Here is a 25051-nt window from a genome sequence, read left to right as displayed (position 1 = left end):
CATGGACACATACTAAAAAAATTCATTTCCTAAAAAATTTTGGTTACGTTTTTAGATATATTTCGAGAATTATGCGAGACGCACAAAAATATATATAATGACATGACATAGGCCATTTAATAGTATAGATTAACTTAATTGATGTTATCAGTGTCAATACAGAGAGATCCATTTACATTTATTCAATAAAATTCTGATACGTGAGATATTTTAATTATTTTGAAAATTAATTTTATTTTCTTAATATTTTTCTAACGAATAAGACTTAGAAATTATTTGAATTTGTATATATTGAAAAATAAACATCTTTATATTATATCCACGATTCCATATATAACATTAAATAAGTCTCATGTGCTACCCGGTTAGCTTTCATTAAAATACTGAATCCCTCATAAGAGTCTCTATCAAACATGCGGGGAGAGACGACAAATCATTGTGGTAATTAACTAAACAGGGTAATCTAGAAATCTCATTTGCTACCCTGTTAGCTTGATTCCTAACAAAGTGAATAGAAGTATGTACTAATTTCCCAAGTAAAAGCCTGCTTTGTTCAAGTACTTCTCCCACTTCAAGCAAATTTTCGGAATTGTTTAGAATTCCATTCACTACTAGTAAAGAGTCTGTTTCCAGCTCCACTTTCCGGTCCACTAATTGCATAGATTATATCCATGAGAGGGCTTCCCGTACTCCTATAGCTTCTGCTTCAAACACTGTAGCTGCAGCCTCAAAACAGCTCGTTCTACTTGCCATGACTTCCCCTGCATGGTTCCTTAAAACCATTCCTACCTTGAAGTTATCAGAGTCTGATTTAAATGAAGCATCCACGTTGATTTTTAAGACATCGACTGCAGGAGGATTCCACCTAAACACATGTTGCCAGTTTTGCTGATTGTTATTCTGCAATGTCCCTTTACCTTTAATAGTTGTCGCTTTCCACTCTTCTACATGACTGAAGTTATAGCCCATGGCTATGGCAGCAGTGATTGTCTTTCCTTCCCAAACTCGTTTGTTTCTCCAATTCTAGATACCCCAAAGAACAATAAATTTTAGTGATCTCGTCACCACCAGCATCAGACAGTTTATGCAACAGCCATAATGGAGCGTCTTCTACCATTCTCATGTCGTATTCTAAGTTAGCACATCTCCAACACTGTAATGCAAATTCGCAGTCAAAAAATACATGTAAAAGATTTTCGATGTCCGTAGAGCATATGGGATACGTTATAGGGAGACATATTCTTTTCGCACTCAGTCTCGACCGAACTGGGACTTTATTACGACAAAACCTCCAGATAAATTTTTTTACCTTGTGAGGGAGAACCAATGTCCAAATTTTTTTCCACCCTGGGCATTGAGTGGTATACAAACTGCTACAATTTTGGTTGAACCAAAACTTATACCCCTCCTTAGCAGAATAAAGGCCCGTAGTCGAACAAATCCAAACCTCTATCTTTCACAACACGTTGGGGATAGGAACTGAGAGAATTGCTTTTGCATCTTCAGTTAGGAAATTTTCTACGACCAAGGGAGCATTCCACTTCTTTATATTGGGCATAATATAAGTAGACACTCTTTCTCTCCTGCTAATATACTGGTGATCATTCTCGACATAAAAAACCCTCATTCACTCGAAGCCATCGATCCTTTGTACTCGAATATCTTCACCATTACCAACGATCCACCTGAATCCATTCTGGAGAGAGTCCAAAGCTGTCAACAAGCCTTGCCAAATAAAATTTGGGTTTTGACCCTTTTGCCTCTAGGATATGATATTCTGAAAAATACCTGACTTTGTATACTCTTGAGACCAATGTAGCAGGGTTTTTCATTTCCAGCACTGCTTACCGAGGAGCGCAATATTAAACCCGTATAAATCTTTAAAACCCAATCTACCTTTTGCTTTTGCCATGTGCATGTTATTCCATGATAGCCAGTTTAATCCTTTACTGTTACTCGAACTAGAACACCACCAATACTTGTTGAACATGATTTTCAAGTCCCGACAGAGAGACTTTGGAATTATAAAATAAGACATGATGTGTGTTGGTTGGGCTATGATCATACAAGTTCTGTCTTAATAGCTCACTGGTTGATCTTCTAAGTCACGTTTCTGAGGCATGATCATGGCTTGATCTTCCATATTCAAGCTAAGAAATAAACCCTGGGAAAAGATCAAGGCATGATCATATATCAGAGAAAAGTGAAGAATCTTGGATTTGAATAAAACTATTTTATGAAAAATGTTCTAAGTCAAGATATCGACAAGTCACACATCAAGCAATATCGAGAAGTCATTCGAAAAGTCCAGAATGACTTATCGAGAAGTCCAAAATGGATTATAGAGAAGTCTTAGAGATATCGACAAGTCAAATGAAGATTTGAAGATTGGAGATATCGACAAGTCATTTCTGTATGTAGAGAACTCAGAGATATCGACAAGTCAAATGAAGATGTGAAGAATTGGAAATATCGACAAGTCAAGTTCTCATTAGAGATCTCAGAGATATCGACAAGTCAAAATGTATATAGAGATCTCAGAGATCTCGACAAGTTAATTATATCTATAGAAAACTCAGAGATCTCGATAAGTCATTATACTTATCGAGATGTCACTTCTCTATAGAATAAACTAGAGATCTCGACATGCCTCCCAAATACAGAATACAAACAATTCAAGATTCAAGAATATCAGTCAACAAACGATCTATCAACTAGATTGAAAAGTCTACAAAGTAGCTGGGAGAATACAAGATCAAGGGCCAAGTTTAACTAGACAAAGGATGGTCACATACCTGCAAGATTCTGCACAAATTTGCTAAGCTAGAAATGGAAATAGAAAAAGGATGATTTAGAAAAGAGTTTAGTACATTTTAGTGCAAGTTTTGTAAATTTGTGATGCTAGTGTATAAAGCATGCATTGGTCCTTAGTCAAGGTGTAACAAAACAGATTCACATTTTCTTGCATTATCTTAAGGAAGAAGCCGAGTTCTTATATTTTTAAGAACCCAAAATTTGTAGCAAGACAAACTTAATTAATACAAATTAAGTGAGTTTTGAAATATTGTGCTTGCTGTTTTAATTCTGTTAATACAATATCTCTGCAAATTATAAACTGCTTTGTTCACACAATATCCAAACCTTAAAAAGACTAAAAATCCAAAGAAACTCAGTCACCCCCTTGTGGATGACACTCAATATCTAATAAGATACTAGCAACACTTAAATTTAAAATATAAAAAGTTGACATAAATTTCATTTCAAAAGACTAGCTAGTTGTCCCTTAAAATTTTAATGGAGTTTTATTTTCTTATAATGTTTTAAACCTAATTATATATAATATTTATAAATAAATGCACTAAAAAATTCTTAAAAATACTTTAAATTCATAATTCGAACACTCAAATACTATTAACAGTACAGTATAGAGAAAAGGGATAATGAAAAGACACTAGACTTCACATGTTAGGTTTCGAACATTGAAGCAAAAGATGAAGGTGCTAGTTATAGGTACGTGGTATTTTGGCAGATGGACGAATGATGGTTTGGCTAGCTTCGCATGTTTCATACATCGTCCCGTTTTCATAGGTTATTTAGTGTCTGCTTGCCCCGCCACTATTCGTAAGTGGGTGGAAAAAATCAAACCTTCGGGGGTTCAGGTGCCTTTAAATTATATAGATTTTGACCATGGAGATGGTAATGATAATGGTAATGGTGAGAAGTTCTCAAGCCGGCACTCATCCTAATTCAGATGATGCCCTTTTCTCTGGTAATAATGAGCCTTCTGGGAAATTAATCAAATAAGGGTGTAAAACATCAAGGTTATGTGCCAAAGGAGGATGAATCTTTAACTGATGGTGGTGGTTGGACAAAAGTGAAGAGGAAAACAATTATTTCACCATCTCCCTCAAATCGTTTAAATAACTCTCCTGTGCATTTGAATACTTTCAAATATCTAAAAAATTGTGGATGAGGTTGAGTCTAAATTGAAGGTTGGTGTTGAAACGTAAAAAATGAGAAGGGCTGCAGCCTTGGGGAAAATATTCCCATGTCTCGCGCAAGAACAAGAATAAGAGTGGTGGTAATTATCATAATTTTATGATAATAGATTTTTACTCCTTAAACATGTAGGGTCTAAATAAAAAATATTTCCCAGTTAAGAACTTTATTAGTACAAACAAAGTCTCATTAGCAGCTTTGATCGAAAATAAAGTTAAGAAGAATAAGGTAAGGCTCATTGCCACTAGAGTAACAACTAATTCTAATTGGTGTTTTAATTATGAGACCATGTTGGTGGTAGGATTTGGGTATGATGGAACCCTCTTTTTTGGAAAGTATCAGTTTTAGCGTATTCTGCACAACATATTTCATGTATAGTTACAAAGTTGGGTTCTAATGATCAGTTTTTGGCTTCATTTGTTTATGATTTGCACATCTATGTTGATTGAAGAGGTTTATGGGGTGATCTTCTCTTTCAAGAATTTGGTGGATGGAAATGGGCTTCTGCTACAAACTGATAATATTGAAGAGAATCACAGATTATGCACAATGACAAGCATAATATGTATTAGAACAAACTATCTTCTTTACAATGCTCTGTAAGCTTCTTCATGAACAAGGTAATAATATTGATCTAGAGAAATGAACATCTAAAGAGAGAAGGAAGAGAGAGAGAGAGAGAGAGCGAGAGAGAGAGAGTACGATAAAGTTTGTTATAGATCCCTTACAAGAAATAAAGTATCTATATCTTGAACTAAGTAAAGTCTAATTATGTTATAACAGATGGAGCCTAGTCAGCTATACATTTGGCATGAGCAGTAGCAGTGGTATGTTGAACAGCCCCCCTCAAGGGAGGAGATGAAAGAGCACTGCAGACTCCTAACCTGGAGAGACGAAAGTTCAGTTGAGAAGAGGAAAGTGACTTAGTGAAGAGATCTATTGGTTGCTCATGTGTGGAGATATGATGAGTAGAGATCAGACATGATTTGAGTTTTTGACGCATCAAGTGACAATCAATTCCAATATACTTGGTGCACTCGTGAAAGACGAGATTGGAAGCAATGTATAAAGCGGATTGGTTGTCACAGAGAGGGGAACTGGAAGAAGGAGATGCTACAGGATTCTTAACAGGTAAACGAGAACCGGTATGCATATCAGAATCAGGAGCCTCGACAGATTGTGAACTCTCAGAAATAGGATCATCCTCATTACAAGCGGGTAAAGCAGGAAACAACTATCGAGGTGACTGAACTTGTATATCCTTAAAAGGAAATACGGTTTTAACACACTCAACTTCACGAGAGATAAACACGTGTCGAGTGGCTATCAAAAACACGATAACCTTTTGTAGCAAAGAGATATCCCAACATAACGCCCTTTATAGAATGGGCATCAAATTTATCACCTGATTGAGGGATAACAGTGGCACAACATAATGAACCAAACACCTGTAACTAGCCATAATCAGGTAGGCACTTAAACATCACTAATATAGACTTAAATTGTCAAGCACATGGGTTGGTACGGTTAATAAGGTAAACTATTGTAAGCAGACAATCACCCCAGAACCCTATTGGTAATGCTGCATGAAAATGCAAAGCTCGTGCACAATTAAGCAAATGACGATGCTTGCGCGCAACTAAGCCATTTTGTTGAGGTGTGTAGATGCAGCTAGTTTGATGAATGATCCCCATGGACACAAGAACAAAAGTCACTAATTTGTTGACAAACTCTGTGCCATTATCTGTGCGTAACACCTTGACAGTGAAACCAGATTGGTTTTGAACCATGATAACGAGAGACTTGTCAAATAAAAGATATACCCATGTAAAACGAGATTTATCTTCTACTAATGTAAGAAACATATTACAGTTGCCATTGGTTTTGAACCGATACGGCTCCCATAAGTCTGCATGAAGTAAGTCAAACAGATTGGCACTCTTATGAGCACTCTCAGAAAAACTAAGGCTAGGTTGCTTGCTAAGATAACAACTATCACACACAGTCAACATTAAATTAGACTAAGAAATAGGTAGAATCTTCATGATATTGAGTGGCACATGCCCAAGACGAGCATGCCAAATATCCATTGTGGAGTCATGAGCAATAAAGATTGCATCAGTAGAACTTTGAGCAACCACAGTATCATTAGGACATGTAGAAACCACAACAGCTAGAGTATTAAAAGGAACTAACTCAGATGCAACTATAGTTAGCATATACAACCCATGGTCTTCTTGACCAAGCTCAAGTGCTTGTGGCCAGGCTTGATTCTGTAGATAACATTTTTTTGACAAAAATGTCAATTGACATGTAGAGTCCTGTAGCAGCTTAGAGATGGACAAAAGATTGCATGTGAATGAGGGAACACATAAGACATTATCTAAATTAAGCTGAGTAGTTAATGTAAATGTGCCAATACGACCGATGGCAACAATAGCTCCGTTTGGTAATTGCAGAGTGGCTGAGCACTCACGAACACTGTGGAGCAAATGTAACTAAGGAGTAATGTGGTATGCGGCACCTGTATTTATGGTCGTGTTAGATATATTTGTGATGTCATGACTAATATGATTTGTGTTTAGTTTTCAGATTTTACTTAACAGGACAAATCAGTACTTAACTGGAAATCAGAACTTATACTGAAGATATAACTTAAGATATCAGAACTTAAGTTATCAGAAGATATTTATCAGGAGATAATATCAGGACTTAAGATGACTTTCGGATTAGGCAGGCGGCTGATTGAAAGGAAAGAAGATCGAGACTAAGACAGTAAGAGATATGCATGGAGAATAATTCTATGAAGAATAGAATACTTGGAAGAGAAGATATCTGATTGATATATATTAGGAAGCAGAATTATATTCCATATCAACTAGAAGATTATCTTGTAACTGTGTAGTATATAAACACAGACATAGGGTTTACACTATAAGTGTTATCACAATCGAAGTTATTATACTTTGTAACCCTAGCAGCTCTCGTGATAATTTGTTCATCACTGAGAGAGGATAGTTCCATATTGTAACAAAGTTTATTGTGTTGAATACAATATGTTTTCTGTTACTTGAGTTCTTACATTCGATTTGATTGTAGTAAACATTGTATTCAACCCCCTTCTACAGTGTGTGTGACCTAACAAGTGGTATCAGAGCAGATCTGTTAACACACATATAATTTAAGATCAAAAAACAATCATGTCTGAATCAGAAACTCCAACCAAGCCCACCAAAACAGAAGAAACTCCAAAAACCATAACCCATAGTCGATATGAGACTATAAGAGTTCCCATGTTGAAACCTTCTGAGTATCCCATATGAAAAGTGAAGATGGCTATGTTTCTGGAAGCTACAGATCCAGAATATCTTGACAGGATTAATGAAGGATCACATATGCCAACCAAACTCTCTTTGGTAGTTGCAGGTCAGCCAGCAAAGTCTGTACTAAAGGAGAAAAGTTATTACACTGCTGAAGATATCTCATCAATTGCAAAGGATGCAAAGGTAAGACACTTGCTGCATAGTGCCCTTGATAATGTCATGTCAAACAGGGTAATTCAATGCAAGACTGCAAAAGAGATATGGGATGCTTTGGAAACAAGGTGTCAGGGAACTGATTCAATCAAGAAGAACAGGAAGACTATACTCACTCAAGAGTATGAGCACTTTGACTCAAAGCCTGATGAGTCATTAACTGATTTATATGACAGATTTGTCAAACTCTTGAATGATTTGTCACTAGTTGACAAAGAGTATGATATTGAAGATTTAAATCGTAAATTCCTGTTAGCTCTTCCTGAAAGATGGGATTTGAAGGCCACAATAATAAGAGACAACTATAATCTTGAAGAAACAACTCTTAATGAAATTTATGGGATGCTCAAGACTCATGAACTTGAGATGGAACAAAGAAACAAGAGGAATGAAAGAAAGTCAAGGACAGTTGCTTTTGTGGCTGAGGAAGAAAGTCCCAAGGTTGTTGCCTCAAAGAAAGTCCCAAGGTTGTTGCCTCAAAGAAAGGCAAGGGAAAAACTCTCATCACAAAGTCTGATACTGAGTCATCAAGTTTCGATAGTGATGATGACTCAGAAACTGAAAGTATACCTGAGATGGACCCTGATGAAAAGATGATGAAGCTGTGTGCTCTTATGGTGAAAGGAATCACAAAGATTGCATATTGAAAATTCAGGAAAGGAAAGAAGTCTTCCAGAAAAGCTGCAAGTTCTGATAAGAAAGGTTTCAGAAAATCTGAAGGCAAAGGAGGAAAGTCTGACAGAGGAGATTACTCAAATGTTAAATGCTACAACTATGGTGAGAAATGCCACATATCTCCTGATTGCAGAAAAGGGAAAAGTGACAAAGGCAAGGATCTTGTCACAAAGAAGAAAAGATGGTCAGATGCTTCAGACTCTGAGGATGAGAAAAACTATGCCTTGATGAAAAATGCTGATAGCAGTTATGATACTGCTGACTTAAAGGTACCTCAAATTAGGGGTGAACAAAAACCGACCAAACCAAATAAACCGACCCAACCCGCCCCTTATTTCGGCCGCACGAGCCAACCCGCCGAAAACCGAGATTTAAATGGTTTAAATTTTTTACAACCCGAATATATTGGGTTGGGTCAGGTTTAACCAATTTTAACTCTAACCCAACCCAACCCAACCCGCATACAATTAAACTGCAGGCCCAATATATATTAGTTTTAGCCCATTACATATTATTCATTTCAGCCCGGTCTAATTCCAGATTTACAGTCATTTAACCTAGGTCAGGGTTATAACTTATATTCCAATTTCAGTTCCGCCTCTCTCTCTCGCTCACTCTTCCGAGTTCCGTCTTCACCTTCATACCTTCAAATTATTCAGGTACATAATTTCCCCAATCCAATTTAACTCTTTTAATTGTTTATTCATGCTTAGCTTCACTGATAGTTTTTATATATGTCATAGATGTTTGTGTTTGTTAATGTTTATATATGTCATATATATTTGTGTTTGTTAATTTAGGATGTTACGAGATGCTTAACCTCACTCTTCGATTATAATTGAGATTATAATTGTTTTGATAATTTCCAGTCATTTAACTTGTTTTTTTGTTGTTTCTATTTGTTTTCTCTTATTTTTATGTATGATTCTTTGTGTGTTTATTGATTTCAGCTGTATAACTGTGTATAATTAGCTTCAATAGCAGGCATAGTGTTGAATAGTATGTTAGTGAATTGTTACCTTACATAATTGGTAGCTTACATGAGATTATTATTTGTTAATTCCTATTATTGAGATGTTCTTTTAACTTATTTTTGTTTAATTTATTTTCAGGAGAAAGAAATGGAAACTCAGATTGATCCCCCCCTAACCACCATCCCAGAACTTTCACTACCCAATACTTCCACTGTCCCAAATAATATCCCAACAGCCCTAAACAATGTCCCAACAGCCCCAAACAACGACCCTATGATTATCCAGGATGATGATCCTAGTACTGAACTGAAATCGCCTAAGAAAGAGTTGATGCTGAATAAAACGCTTCCAAGAAGAAACCTATCCGAATCTCGGATGTATGGGATCATTTTGCTAAGATACCAGGTGGAGATCCCCAAGACCCTAGGTGCACATGTAATTATTGCGGTGCGAACTATGCTTGTCACAACAGAAGAGTTGGTACTAGTAGTTTATGGGGTCATTTCAAGAAATGCAAGAAAAATTCTCACAGGGCAGCTGATAAAAAGCAAAAGGTGTTGAGCTTTCATAGGACAGCAGATGGAGGGTCCAACTTATTGGCTGCTACGTTTAATAAAGTGAGGTGTCGCAATGCATTGGCAAAATTCGTGGTGAAGGACGAACAAGCATTCAGAGTAGTGGAGGGTGAAGGATTTAAGGATTTTATTAATGAGCTGCAACCTAAATTTGTTGTCCCCAGTAGAATCACTGTTGTTAGGGACGTTTCCAACATATTTGTTAAAGAAAGAGCAAAACTGAAAGAAATTTTGACAGCTGCTGGTCAAAGAGTCTGCTTAACTACTGATTGCTGGACAGCGCGGACTCAAATTTCATATATGTGCATTACTGCGCACTATATAGATGCAGAATGGAAGTTGCAGAAAAGAATTATCAACTTCTGTCAAGTGGCGAACCATAAAGGTGATACAATTGGTAAAATAATCGAGTCGTGTTTGCTTGAATGGGGGATAGAAAAAGTATTCACAGTGACGATGGATAATGCATCTGCCAATGATGTGGCTGCTGGTTTTGTAAGGAGGAGAGTAAATGCTTGGAAAGGTGCAGTTCTTGGTGGGGAGTATCTCCATGTGAGATGTGGTACACACATTGTTAATTTAATCGTGCATGATGGGTTAACAAAATTGCATGATTCCATAGCTGCCATCCGAAATTCAGTGAGGTATATCCGATCATCTCCAGCAAGGCTGCTAAAATTTAAAGGTTGGGTGGAAAAGGAAAGAATTGAGTACAAAGGGGGACTCATTTTAGACGTGGTTACAAGGTAGAACTCAACTTATATGATGCTTGAAGTGGCACTGAAGTTTGAGAAGGCATTTGCAAGATATGAAGAGGAAGATGACAAATTTGTTGGTTATTTTTTGGAAAAAGAAAATGGCAAGAAAATGATTGGACCTCCCACCTCCAATGATTGGGAATGTGCTTCTATTTTTGTGAAGTTCTTGGCTACGTTCTATGAAGTAACTTTAAAGTTCAGTGGCACATTGCAAGTAACCTCGAATAACTTTTACCATGAGATTTGTGAAATCCACTCCCAACTGGTAGAATTAGCTGATGCGAATGATCCTTTACTATCCAAAATGGCTGTTAGCATGAAGAAAAAGTACGATAAGTACTGGGGAAATGCAGATAACATAAACCCCTTAATTTTCTTGGCTGTTGTCCTGGATCCCAGATACAAAATGAAGTATCTGAGGTACTGTTTTGACTCTGTGTATGATTCTGAATCTGCTGCAAGAATTATTGTCAAGGTGGAAGGGATTTTGCAGTGCCTATTCATATGCTATGCTGATGGAAAAGAGGGTGCACATAATAAGGTTAGTGATCTACTGATCTCTGTTGTGCAGAAAATAAGGTTTGCATAATAAGGTTTTGCATATATAGTACATTTGTTGACTTGCATTTATATTTGTCTCATATGCCTTTGATGTTTCAAATATTTCAAATGTTCCAACATATTTGTTAAAGAATGTAGATTAATGTTGCTTGTAAATGATCCAAATATTATAGAGCCTATATTTCACCTGGTTATATTTGGGTATTTTGTTATTTTATTCTACAAATATATCTTTTCTGAAAGCTGAATCCTTCCTGTAGAATATAAAAGCAGTGTTTCTAATTCTGTTAATATTTTTACATTTGTTAAAATGTAAAATATTTTTATTATAGCTCAAGTATCTTATTTACCTTACTGTCTGTTTATATGTTAACAGGATGTTGAAGGTGATTCTCCACCAAGGGTTGTCCCCGGCAAGGAAATTCGCAGAAGGAGATTACTAGAAACTTACATGCGGCAGCAACAAACGGACACAGCTGAAAACAAAAATGATGTTGACAAGTACTTGAGTGAAGAACCTATCAGTCCTATGACATCTTCATTCGATATACTACTATGGTGGAAGGATAACTCAAGCAGGTACAAGACTTTATCGTTGGTTGCTAGAGATGTGTTAGTTGTTCCGGTATCTACGGTTGCTTCAGAATCTGCGTTTAGTACTAGCGGGCGCATACTAGACCCGTTCCGTAGTTCTTTAAGCCCTAGTATGTTGGAAATGCTAGTGTGCACTCAAAGTTGGTTGAAGGAGGGGCGTGGCGGGATAAAAACCAAGGATTTTTTGGATGCAATCAGTCATATTCCTTTCTAGAAGCAGGTAAAACAAATCTGATCAATTAGTTTAACCCTGTTTACTTTTCCAGTATAGTCTTGTTTAACAATGTTATCTACATTCATATTGTATTCTTTGAACCTGTAGGTAACATGGACAAGGCAGCGCAAGACACAGTCAAGATTCAAGATGACGTTTGATGTTATTTACGGATAATTCTATTAAGATTTTTGATGTTATTTGAAGTTTGAACTTTGAAACTAAACTGCTGCTATGTATTTGTGGACTGATTTGTGGACTGATGTAATATTTCTATTTGAACTTAATATCTATTTTGAGTATATCAGGTTATTGTTAGTTGATAACTTGTTACCAACTTACTGTGTTAGGCAGTTAGCAACTTCGCATAATTTGATATTATTGCATTTGCATGTTTGAAACCCAACCCAACCCGACCCGACCCAACCCAATGTATCGATAATAGGGTTGGGTTAAAAATATTTTTAACTTAATGGGTTAAAATTTTACAAACCGAACCTATTGGGTTGGGTCATTTTTAGGGGTCCAACTCGCCCAACCCGACCCGCGTTCACCCCTACCTCAAATTACTTATGCCTTTCATACTGATGATATTACTGAGTTGAGAAGATGTCTTAAAACCATGTTCATTAGTTATAAAGATCAAACTTTAACATGTGAAAGATTAACTTCTGAAAATCTTGCTTATAAAAAGAGGAATGATTTTTTAGAAAAAGAGTTAGTCATGTTCCATCAAACTCAGAAAGATAGAGATGATGCCTTTTATGTTAGGGATGAAGTGCTAAAAATGAATGAATCTCTAAAAACTGAGTTAGAAAAGGAAAGAGAGATAATCAGGACTTGGACTAATTCTAGTAAAGCAACTCAGGATATTCTTAGTAGTGAAAACTGGAAAGAGGGCTTAGGTTATGGAGATGATAAGAACAGTAAGGGAACTGTAGAAACTGAGCCTATAGTTGTTAAACAAAAACCAAAGGTAAATCCTGTTAAGTTTGTAACTGCAAAGTCTGATATTGAGAAATCAGAAGTTAAGGAGAAATTAACTTCTGAAAAATCTAAACAGGATAAGCCAACTGAAGTTAACATAGGCTTAATGACTAAGAAGCAGCTTAAGCATAAGCTGAAACAGGTTAAAAATGTAAACAAGGTAAAGCCACCTAGAAAAAATAGGAATGGAAAGGAAGGTGTGAACAAAAGTAACAATTATAAGCCTGTTCCTAATGCTCCTAGAAAAACATTTCATAACTGTGGAAATTCTAACCATCTGGCTTCTTTTTGCAGGAAGAATAAGAACATAAACTCCTTACCCTCAAAGTCAGGAGTTAAGAGTCAGTCTGTTAGATATTAGCCACAAAATCCTTGTTTTCATTGTGGTAGTTTATGGCATTCCATTTATACTTATAAGGAATATCATAGTTTGTACTATGATTATTATCAAATAAAACCTTCTTTAAAGAAAGTTAGCATTATTCCTTCTAGTGTAAGTTCTGATGCAAAGTCTGATATTGCAAATTCTGATAAGAAAACTGTTAACATAAACTCTGATGCTAAATCCGCTGTAAATATTAACAAACTTAATAAGGCCAAAGGATCCAAGCAAGTCTGTGTCCTTAAAACTAATCACTAGTGGTCTTTGTGATTGCAGGGCAACATGAAGAACATCCTAGTTCTGGACAGTGGATGTTCAGGATATATGACTGAAAATAAAGCCCTGCTATCAGACTTTGTGGAGAAAGCTGGCCCAGGTGTTTCTTATGGAGATGGCAACATGGGAAAAACTCTGGGATATGATAATATCAATCTTGGGAATGTCATCATTGAAAAAGTAGCTCTGGTCTCAGGACTTAAACATAATCTGCTGAGTGTGAGTCAAATCTGTGACAGAGGTTATCATGTGGATTTCTTTGAAGAATAATATGAAGTTGTAAGCAAATATACAGGCAAAGTTGTTCTGAAAGGATACAAAGAAAATCTTCATTCAAGAGCAAGACTGAATCATCAATTCTTGAGCCTTATCACCTACTACATGTTGATCTATTTGGTCCAGTGAATGTCATATCTATTACAAAGAAGAAATATGCTATGGTCATAGTAGATGAGTTCACCAGATACACATGGGTGTATTTCTTGCATACAAAAATGAAACTGCATCTATCTTGATTGATCATGTCAAACAACTTGATAAATTGGTCAAAGACTTTGTGAAAATCATAAGGAGTGATAATGGCACTAAGTTCAAGAATTTGATTATGGAAGTGTTCTGCAAAAACCATGGAATAAAGCAGGAATTCTCTGATCCTGGAATTCCACAGCAAAATGGAGTTGTTGAAAGAAAGAATAGAACTCTTATTGAAGCTGCACGAACTATGCTTGATGAAGCAAAGTTACCAACCTACTTTTGGGCTGAAGTTGTGCAGACTGCTTGTTTTACTCAGAATGCTACACTCATTAACAAGCATGGAAAAACACCATATGAGATGGTGAAGAAAAAGAAGCCAAATCTGAAGTATTTGCATGTATTTGGATATAAGTGTTTTGTTCTTAAAACTCATCCTGAACAGCTATCCAAATTTGATCTAAAAGCTGATGAAGGAATTTTTGTTGGATATCCACTTCCACAAAAGCCTTCAGAGTCTACAATTTAAGAACAAGGATTATCATGGAATCTATCAATATCTATTTTGATGATAAGAAGATTACTGGACTTGAAGATTTCAATGATCATGATCAGCTGAGATTCGAAAATGAAGTTTTAAATTCTGATTCTGTAAATCCTGATACTGCAAACTCTGATGTTATTGAAACTGTGGTGACTATGCCTAAGGAAAATGCACATGTGCAGGGGGAGCATATTGAAGATCCAACCACATTTCAAGAAGCATCAGAACCTACAACAGGCTCTTCAAGTTCTGATGGGCCAAGTTCTGATAATTCTGGAAACTCTTGTTCTGATATTTCTGGAAACTCAAATTCTGAAGGATCCAACTCAGAGAGCATAATTTCAGGGGGAGCATCAGAAGATGTTGATGGATACAACATGGATCATGGGGGATCATCCAGTTCTAGAGATAACCTTCCATCTGCAAGGAAGTGGACTAAAGCACATACACCTGACTTGATTATTGGAGATCCTGAAGCAGGTGTCAGAACTAGAACAGCTACGTCAAATGAATGTCTCTACCATTCCTTTCTATCTCAGACTGAACCAAAGAAAGTGGAAGAAGCTCTTCAAGATGCTGATTGGGTGCAAGCAATGCAGGAAGAGTTAAATGAATTTGAAAGAAATAAAGTCTGGACCCTAGTGCCAAGACCAAAGAACAGGTCTGTTGTTGGTACAAAGTGGGTGTTTAGAAACAAAAATGACAGTGATGGCATAATTACAAGAAATAAAGCAAGGCTGGTTGCAAAAGGATGCTTTCAACGGGAGGGAATTGATTATGATGAAACATTTGCACCAGTTGCTAGATTGGAAGCCATAAGGATATTTTTGGCTTATGATGCTCACAAGAAGTTTAAAGTCTTTCAAATGGATGTGAAAAGTGCTTTTCTTAATGGAAAATTGGAAGATGAAGTATATGTTGAACAACCTCCAGGATTTGTAGATCCAAATTTCCCAATCATGTCTACATGTTTGATAAAGCACTTTATGGCCTTAAGCAAGCTCCAAGAGCATGGTATGAGACATTAGCTCAGTTTTTTCTGGAAAGTGGATTTAACAGAGGGACTGTTAGGTCACACACACACTGTAGAGGGGGTGAATACAGTGTATAGTACAATCAAATCGAACTTTAATAACTTAAGTAACAGAAAACAAACTTTATTAAAACAATAAACTCTGTTATAGTACAGAACTATTCTCTCTCAGTGATGAACAAATATCACGAGAGCTGCTAGGGTTACAATGAATAATCTTCTCGATTGTGATAACACTTATAGTGTAAACCCTATGTCTGTGTTTATATACTACACAGTTACAAGATAATCGCTAATTGATATGGAATATAATTATGCTTCCTAAAATATATCAATCAAATATCTTTTCTTCCAAGTATTCTATTCTTCATAGAATTCCTTCTTCATGCATATCTATTCTTATGTTTGTCTCGATCTTCTTTCCTTTAACCAGCTGCCTTCCTTATCTGAACGTCCTTCAGTACTTAAGTTCTGATATCCATCTTCTGATGATTATCTCCTGATAATATAAGTACTGATATCCTTAAGTCCTGACTTCCAGTAAGTACTGATTTATCCTGTTTAAGTAAGATCTGAAAACTAAACATAAATCACATTAGCCATGACATTATCAAATATATCTAACAATCTCTCCTAACTTGTAAATTAGCATAATATACAAGTTTAACAGATATTTGATGATGTCAAAAACATTAAGTACAAATGCATGAAAATTTGACTAGATAACTACAACTTACAGTCCTTAAAGATTTACCAATCTTTAACCTCTGATAACAACTTCAGTCTGTATTCAAATCAGAATTTAAGCAGTTGTAGATCTTGACTTGGCTTCATCTTCTGATCTCTCTGATGTCAGGAGTTGTTCTGAGATAGTTCTTCAACAAACATCTCTCAACATATCTAAGTTCATCAACCATCCTCCTTTTAGCATCTTTAAGTTCTGCAGTATCTTCACCAATTTGAAAGATTGCAGCCCTGAGATCATTAATTCTAGCTTTTCTTATATCCTGATCCAGTCTGATCAAATATACCTTATCAGACTCGAGATTGAATTCCACAGCCCTGTAACCCAGAAAGGTAGTTATAATCTTAGCAGTGTTGGGCTTCATCTCAACTATATCACCCTTGTGATCTCTGTACTTTGGAAGATATGCGCTGTCAGACGTAACAGAATAAAGCCTTTTCTATCTCTGAATCTGATTCTTCAAGTAGTTTGCAGCACATTCTGTTATTTTGTCATTCACTTGAAGTAAGAATAATACATGTTCCAGCTCTTCAAAATACTTCAGCGGAATGGCATTTCCCTTATATGATAAACCCTACCATCTGTCATAAAGTACAACAAGATGTGTTCTTTCAAGTAGGTATGGTAAACCATTTGTACAGATTCTAGTTGATTCAATCTCTCAGGAGTTGCTCCAATACCTGGTTCACTTAAGGAAGTTGGATCATTGGTTGTGTTCTGTATTCTTCTTTCATCACCACTTCCCAATCCAGTTTTATCTCTTACTTCCTTTCCAGTAACCACTCTTGCTTCAAAACCACTTGCAGCAGTCTTCAAAGGTTGAGTCTGTTTGGCTTTAGTGAATCCTGCTAGGAGTTTCTTTGAAGGTTTAACATGAGCAACATCAGAGGTTTCCTTTGATATATCTTCTGATATCAAGTTAACTTGAGTTATGTCAGAGGTTACTTATTTCTTTGAGATATCAGAACTAACTATCTCTTGACTCTGAACAACTTGAGCCATGTCAGAGGTTGTCTTAGAAACTTTTCTTGAAGTTAGAGCAAGATCATCATCTTCATCAGTAATTTCTTCATGCACAGGAGGCACATAAACCTTGACAGGTTCACCAATTTTCTTTTTGCCCTTGGACCTTGGATCTATCTGCAGTTGTGATTTAGCCTCGGTTGCTTCAGGATTTGTCTTTTCTTTTATCACAATACCTTTGAGTGTTGGAAGTTTCTTTTTACCAGAAGCTTCAGATTTAGATTTGACTTTTTTCTGATTTAAGTCTGACTTCTTCTTCCATCAGACTCTCCAAGTCCATTCTTGGATTTTCTTTAAGAAATAACTGTCTTGACATTTCTTCATCAAGATCTAAAAGTTCATCAGAACTTATCCTTTTACCAGTAGCAGAAGTAATTCTTTTTCCAGCATCAGAACTTGTCATGTGACTTGTGATTTCAGCTTTTCTTGATGAGAAACCTCTACCTTGACTATGACCTCCACCCATTCCATAGTTTCCTTGGTCATCTTTTTCATCATCCTTCCCCTTCAGTGTCTTATCAGTTTTGCATTTGGACTTAATTACTTTCTCCCCCTTTTTGGCATCAGCAGGTAAGAGAAAAGAGACAAGCAATTCCACTGAAGCTTGGATTTCATCAAGTTGAGATTGCTGAGAAGATTGATTTTTCAAAATTTCATCAATCTGAGATTGTTGTTTCTCTTGAGTCTTCTCAATATAAGCAACTCTGTCAAAGGTAGGTTGGAAGAATTTTTTGACGAATCAGAACTTGAAGAGCCAGATGTATGTTCTAATGCTTCTTGAGATGTGGTTATATCTTGAGTATGCTCCCCTTGCATAGGTGCATCTTCCTTTGGCGTAGTCACCACAGTTTTAATAACATCAGAGTTTAATCCATCAGAGTTTGCAGTATCAGGATTTAGATTGTCAGGATTTTCAGTATCAGAATTTGAGTCTTCATTTTCAAATCTCAGCTGATCATGATCAATAAAATCTTCAAGTCCGGTAATCTTCTTATCATCAAAAGAGACATTGATAGATTCCATGACCACTCTTGTTCTCAAGTTATAGACTCTGAAGGCTTTTGTGGAAAGCGGATATCCAACAAAGATTCCTTCATCAGCTTTTAGATCAAATTTGGATAGCTGTTCAGGATGAGTCTTAAGAACAAAACACTTGCATCCAAATACATGAAAATACTTCAGATTTGGCTTTTTTTCTTCACCATCTCATATGGTGTCTTTCCTTGCTTGTTAATGAGTGTTGCATTTTGAGTAAAACAAGTAGTCTGCACAGCTTCAGCCCAGAAATAGGTTGGAAGCTTTGCTTCATCAAGCATTGTACGTGCAGCTTTAATGAGAGTTCTAATCTTTCTTTGAACAACTCCATTTTGCTGTGGAGTTCCAGGAGCAGAAAATTCCTGCTTGATTCCATGGTTTTTGCAGAACTCTTCCATAATCAAATTCTTGAACTCAGTACCATTATCACTCCTTATTATTTTCACATAATCTTTGACCAATTTATCCAGTTTCCTGACATGATCAATCAAGATAGATGCAGTTTCACTTTTAGTGTGCAAGAAATACACCCATGTGTATCTGGTGAACTCATCCACTATGACCATAGCATATTTCTTCTTTGCAATAGACATGACATTTACTGGACCAAATAGATCAACATGTAGTAGGTGATAAGGCTCAAGAATTGATGATTCAGTCTTGCTCTTGAATGGAGATTTCCTTTTTTTGGCCTTCTGACAAGAATCACAAAGGCCATCATGAGCAAATACTGACTTTGGCAGTCCTCTCACAAGATCTTTCTTAACCAACTCATTTATATTGTTGAAATTTAAATGAGAGAGTTTCTTGTGCCAATTCCAGCTTTCTTCGATTGATGCTCTACTCATCAGACAAATTGCAGAACCATCAGTATTTGTTAAAAGCTTGGCTTCATAGATGTTACCACGCCTGTATCTTTTCAGAACAACTTTGCCTGTAGATTTAGTTACAACTTCACAGTGTTCTTCAAAGAAATCCACATGATAACCTCTGTCACAGATTTGACTAACACTCAGCAGATTGTGTTTAAGTCCTGAGACCAGAGCTACTTCTTTAATGATGACATTCCCAAGATTAATATTGCCATATCCCAATGTTTTTCCAATGTTGCCATCTCCATAAGAAACACTAGGGCCAGCCTTCTCCACAAAGTCTGATAGTAGAACTTTATTTCCAGTCATACGTCCTGAACATCCACTGTCCAGAACTAGGATGTTTTTCATGTTGCCCTGCAATCACAAAGACCACTAATGATTAGTTTTAAGGACCCAGACTTGCTCGGATCCTTTGGCCTTATTAAGTTTTTTAACATTTGTAGCGGATTTAGTGGTTGAAAGATGAAGGCTTCACAGTAGGTGCTGAGGATGAAGGTTGAGCTATCTGTAAAGTTGAGAGATATGATTTGAGATATGTTCTGAGGAAAGGCTGAGGTATAGATGTATGAGTGATATGTTCTGATGGTTGTTGTGGTGTTTGGAATGTGGTGGTAGGTTGGACATCAGGATAAACAGGTCTATAGGTTTGAGGATCAGCATTTACCAAGATCTGTTTTACAGACTGAGGAATCTGTAAAGGTCTAACCACCTTTTTCTTAAGGTCAGCATTTACCAAGTCATTAAAGGCTCGTTTTGCAATTTTGAAAGGTGGAGTTAAGTCAGTGGTAGGTTGGGGTTCATCAGCACAACAGAAATTATATATAAGCTGACAGAATCTAGCAAAGTAGACAACATTCCTATCCTCTGTCATCCTATCCCCAATAAAACCTATCACAGCATTTGCAAAATCAAAATGAGTTTGGTTAATGATAGCATACCCGATGTGCTAACTCATTATAGGAATGACATCAAAGTTGGAACACTTATTCCCGAAAGCTTTAGTGATGCAGTCGAAGAAGAAGCTCCATTCCTTTCTGATATGAGCCCGTTTCAACTGTCCAAATTTAGCCAAACTCTGCTCATACCCTAAACTGGCCATTAACTCTTGTAGAGCTGATTCCTACGGTGTTGAAAAAGTACAGCCTTCTGGTAAATGTAAGGCCTTGCGAATTATACCAGGAGTTACCACATGTTCAAAATCATCCACTTCAAAAACAATACTGGGAGTACCAGTTGTACCACCATTATCAAAATGCCCAGTCCGCCAAAACGTCAGAACTTGTTGGCTTGAAAAGGCTGAGGGCTGGGTCAATGCATACCCAATTTCACTGTGTGCAAGAAGATCTTGCACAAAATGTAACTCAGACGGAGCTTCGGCATGATCGAGAATTACAGCATAGTTATTTGGAACGAACTTAGCTCCATCAATGATCAAATCCTTAGGTGCCATGAGAAAAATCGAAAATTAAGAGTCGCCTGTTAGGTGTTTGAGAAAATGTCTGTATGAAAAACCAACGTCAGGAGATGAGAGAGAGTAAAAGCAAAGAAAGAGAGATAATGTGTAAAAGTAAATAAAAGATTGTAAAATCTTCTCTCTCTCTCTTACTTATACTTGGTAAAAAAAAATATAACCGTTGGACACATGTTAGACATGCAGCAATAATGAATAGTTAATGGGCACGGGAAAACAGTAATCATTACTTACCCACTTGCAGTTTTTGAAGGAAAAACCGTTCCACTTACCCAGTAATTCCATTAATTGAGGTAAATCAGTTTTAATTCAAAATTTAAATTGTTCCCATTTAATCAATTATTTTCACTACAACACCAATATTCTGAAAAAAAATTCGAGTGTGAGAATGACCAAAATAAATCAAATAAACAAGTACTGATATTTTAAGATCAAAAGTTAATTTAAATCAAAAATGAAACGGTCATCAGAATATAGATATATCAGGATTTATCAGTGCATTTAAATTACAAACATCTCAGAGACAAAAACTTGCAAAAAGTAGAAATTCCATTAATATATTAAGAGAGTACATTCATGAAATTTAAATTACATCAGAGCTTTACAAGATTGTCCTAAGCTTCTAAACCTAACATCAACAGCCTTTGTCCTAGCTCAAGAAGCAGGGCAAAGCTGACGATGAAGAAAAACAGGAAGAAGAAAATAAGTTATTTCTTCTTCACCACAGTAATTTTCATCATTCATATGGAGTGTTAGTGTGTACATTAAGCTAAATATCAAAAAATGAGTAAAGTCTGATTCACTTCAGTACATCTTAGAAATAAGGCATAACTAAAACTTTACTAAAAATCTGTCATTATTCGGAAGCCTACTATTGAATGAGTTCATGCTTGAGTCCACCTCAACTGTTTTGTGCTAATTTTGTGCATCTTTTTAAATTCCATTTTACAGTGGCTTCTCAGTATAAGTGAGTCGCGACTGCTTATCAGAATTTATGCTATTATCAGTGTATTTCTCCAGTAATCATAGAGTGTGAAAAGTCACCAAGAAAATATTTTGTTTTTCTGATGCATATTACTTAATACCAGCAATGCACTTGGGTCGTCCCTTCCACATTTTTACTCTAGACCTCAAAGGAGTACCTGATTTTATTTTTTTTTCTTGTTTTCCTTTTTCTTTTGATAAGTGAGGTTTATCAGCACTTAGTACATTCAACAGATTTACTAGTATCAGAACTTAACAGAAGAGAGGCATCATTCTAGTTTTTGACTTAATAATAAGATAGACAAAGTAAACTCAACTAAGCTCAATATCAGAATTTGCTTGTGTCAATGAATTTCCACATAAATAATTACTTCTAACATGGGATCTCTAGTATATTGAAGACTACTAGGTCAGCATCTAGCACCGGTATCCTCATAAGATCGAATAATTACTTAAACAGACATATCACTATCTGAGTTTAGAAAGTCACATCAGACATCAGTCAGTACTTAAGCAATTTTCAATTAAGCACAAAATACACAAGGAGAGTAATTTCTATAAATACTGATCATAAAGTCTAATGCATCAGAATAAAACTAAGCAGATTTAGAGAAAGAACCTGAAACCATTCCAAGTTCATTTACTAATCTTGTAAAAGTAGCTTCATACAGTGGTTTTGTGAAGATATCTGTTAGTGCTTTAATCTGTTGGAACAAAGTGCAATTCCACTGTACCTTCATCCACATGTTCCCTTATGAAGTGGTACCTGATGCTGATGTGCTTTGTCATTGAGTGTTGAACTGGATTACCTGTCATAGCAATAGCACTTTGATTATCACAGTAAATAGGGATTTTGAAATATGTTAACCCATAATCCAGTAACTGATTCTTCATCCAAAGAATCTGTGCACAACAGCTTCCTGCAGCAATGTACTCTGCTTCTGTAGTGGATGTGGAAATTGACTTTTGTTTCTTGGTAAACCAAGAAACCAATCTGCCTCCAAGAAATTGGCAGCTTCCACTTGTGCTTTTCCTGTCAATTTTGCAACCTGCAAAATCTGCATCTGAGTAACCTATTAGATTAAAATCTGTTTCTCTGGGATACCACAATCCCAGATCAGCTGTTCCCTTAAGATACTTGAAAATTCTTTTCACAGCTGTTAAGTGAGGTTCTCTTGGATCTGCTTGAAATCTTGCAGAAAGACAGGTAGCATACATGATATCAGGTCTACTAGCAGTTAGATAGAGTAGAGAGCCAATCATACCTCTGTAATCAGTAATATCTACTGATTTACCAGTATCCTTGTCCAGTTTTGTTACAGTGGCCATGGGAGTGGATGCACTTGAACAATCTTACATTCCAAATTTCTTTAGCAAATTTCTGGTGTACTTAGTTTGACAAATAAAAGTGCCTTCTTCATTCTGCTTGACTTGAAGGCCCAGAAAATAGCTAAGTTCCCCATCATACTCATTTGATATCTTGACTGCATCAGTTTGGCAAACTTCTTGCAAAGTCTGTCATTTGTAGAACCAAAAATGATATCATCAACATAAATCTGGACCAGAAGTAAGTCCTTTCCATGGTTGAGGTAGAACAGTGTTTTGTCTATTGTTCCTCTGTTAAATCCACTTTCCAGAAGAAACTGAGCTAAAGTCTCATACCATGCTCTTGGAGCTTGCTTAAGTCCATAAAGTACTTTATCAAGCCTGTAGACATAATCTGGATATTTAGAATCTACAAAGCCTGGAGGTTGTTCAACATATACTTCTTCCTCCAATTCTCCATTGAGAAAAGCACTTTTCACATCCATTTGAAAGACAGTAAACTTTTTGTGAGCAACATAAGCCAGAAATATCCTTATGGCTTCCAATCTAGCAACTGGTGCAAATGTTTCATCATAATCAATTCCCTCATGTTGAGAATATCCTTTTGCAACCAGCCTTGCCTTATTCCTTGTAATTATGCCATCACTATCAGTTTTGTTTCTGAATATCCATTTTGTACCAACAACAGATTTGTTCTTTGGTCTTGGCACTAGGGTCCAGACTTTATTTCTTTCAAATTCATTTAACTCTTCTTGCATTGCTTGCACCCAATCAGCATCTTGAAGAGCTTCTTCCACTTTCTTTGGCTCAGTCTGAGAAAGAAAAGAATTGTAAAGACATTCACTTGAAGTAGCTGTTCTAGTTCTGACACCTGCATCAGGATTTCCAATTATCAAATCAGGTTTATGTGATTTAGTCCACTTCCTTGCAGATGGAAGGTTTTCTCTAGAACTGGATGCTCCCCCATGATCCATGTTGTCTTCATTAACATTTTCTGATGCTCCCCCTGAAACTATACTCTCTGAGTTGGATTATTCAGAAATTAGATTTTCAGAACTATCAGAACTTGGCTTATCAGAACTTGACGAATCAGAACTTGAAGAGCCAGATGTATGTTCTGATACTTCTTGAGATGTAATTTTATCTTGAGTATGCTCCCCTTGCATAGGTGTATCTTCCTTTGGCGTAGTCACCACAGTTTCAATAACATCAGAGTTTAATCCATCAGAGTTTGCAGTATCAGGATTTAGATTGTCAGGATTTTCAGTATCAGAATTTGAGTCTTCATTTTCAAATCTCAGCTGATCATGATCAATAAAATCTTCAAGTCCAGTAATCTTCTTATCATTAAAAGAGACATTGATAGATTCCATGACCACTCTTGTTCTCAAGTTATAGACTCTGAAGGCTTTTGTGAAAAGCGGATATCCAACAAAGATTCCTTCATCAGCTTTTAGATCAAATTTGGATAGCTGTTCAGGATGAGTCTTAAGAACAAAACACTTGCATACAAATACATGAAAATACTTCAGATTTGGCTTCTTTTTCTTCACCATCTCATATGGTGCCTTTCCTTGCTTGTTAATGAGTGTTGCATTTTGAGTAAAACAGGCAGTCTGCACAGCTTCAGCCCAGAAATAGGTTGGAAGCTTTGCTTCATCAAGCATTGTACGTGCAGCTTCAATGAGAGTTCTATTCTTTCTTTCAACAACTCCATTTTGCTGTGGAGTTCCAGGAGCAGAAAATTCCTGTTTGATTCCATGGTTTTTGCATAACTCTTCCATAATCAAATTATTGAACTCAGTACCATTATCACTCCTTATTATTTTCACAGAATCTTTGACCAATTTATCTAGTTGCCTGACATGATCAATCAAGATAGATGCAGTTTCACTTTTAGTGTGCAAGAAATACACCCATGTGTATCTGGTGAACTCATCCACTATAACCATAGCATATTTCTTCTTTATAATAGACATGACATTTACTGGACCAAATAGATCAACATGTAGT

General features: G+C 36.3%; 1 protein-coding gene across 1 annotated transcript; it reads left to right on the top strand.

Moving 5' to 3' along the window:
- Positions 1-10521: 10521 nt before the first annotated feature.
- On the top strand, positions 10522-11821 carry LOC141659681 (zinc finger BED domain-containing protein RICESLEEPER 1-like). The gene is made up of 3 exons (XM_074466606.1): positions 10522-11058; positions 11455-11703; positions 11801-11821. The coding sequence occupies exons 1-3, from the start codon at positions 10522-10524 to the stop codon at positions 11819-11821; spliced, it is 807 nt and encodes a 268-aa protein (XP_074322707.1).
- The last annotated feature ends 13230 nt before the right edge of the window (positions 11822-25051 follow it).

The sequence above is a fragment of the Apium graveolens genome, chromosome 5 (assembly GCF_009905375.1).
Source record: "Apium graveolens cultivar Ventura chromosome 5, ASM990537v1, whole genome shotgun sequence".
NCBI classification, from domain to species: Eukaryota; Viridiplantae; Streptophyta; class Magnoliopsida; order Apiales; family Apiaceae; genus Apium; species Apium graveolens.
This window is presented reverse-complemented; position numbering and strand designations above follow the sequence as displayed.

Bases quoted from the DNA above. Each gene is read 5' to 3' on its own strand.
- LOC141659681 (XM_074466606.1), top strand. From the start codon at position 10,522: ATGATGCTTGAAGTGGCACTGAAGTTTGAGAAGGCATTTGCAAGATAT. The intron at 11,059-11,454 runs GTTAGTGATCTA...ATATGTTAACAG, and splicing joins AAGAGGGTGCACATAATAAG to GATGTTGAAGGTGATTCTCC. The intron at 11,704-11,800 runs GTATCTACGGTT...TGGAAATGCTAG, and splicing joins GAGATGTGTTAGTTGTTCCG to TGTGCACTCAAAGTTGGTTG.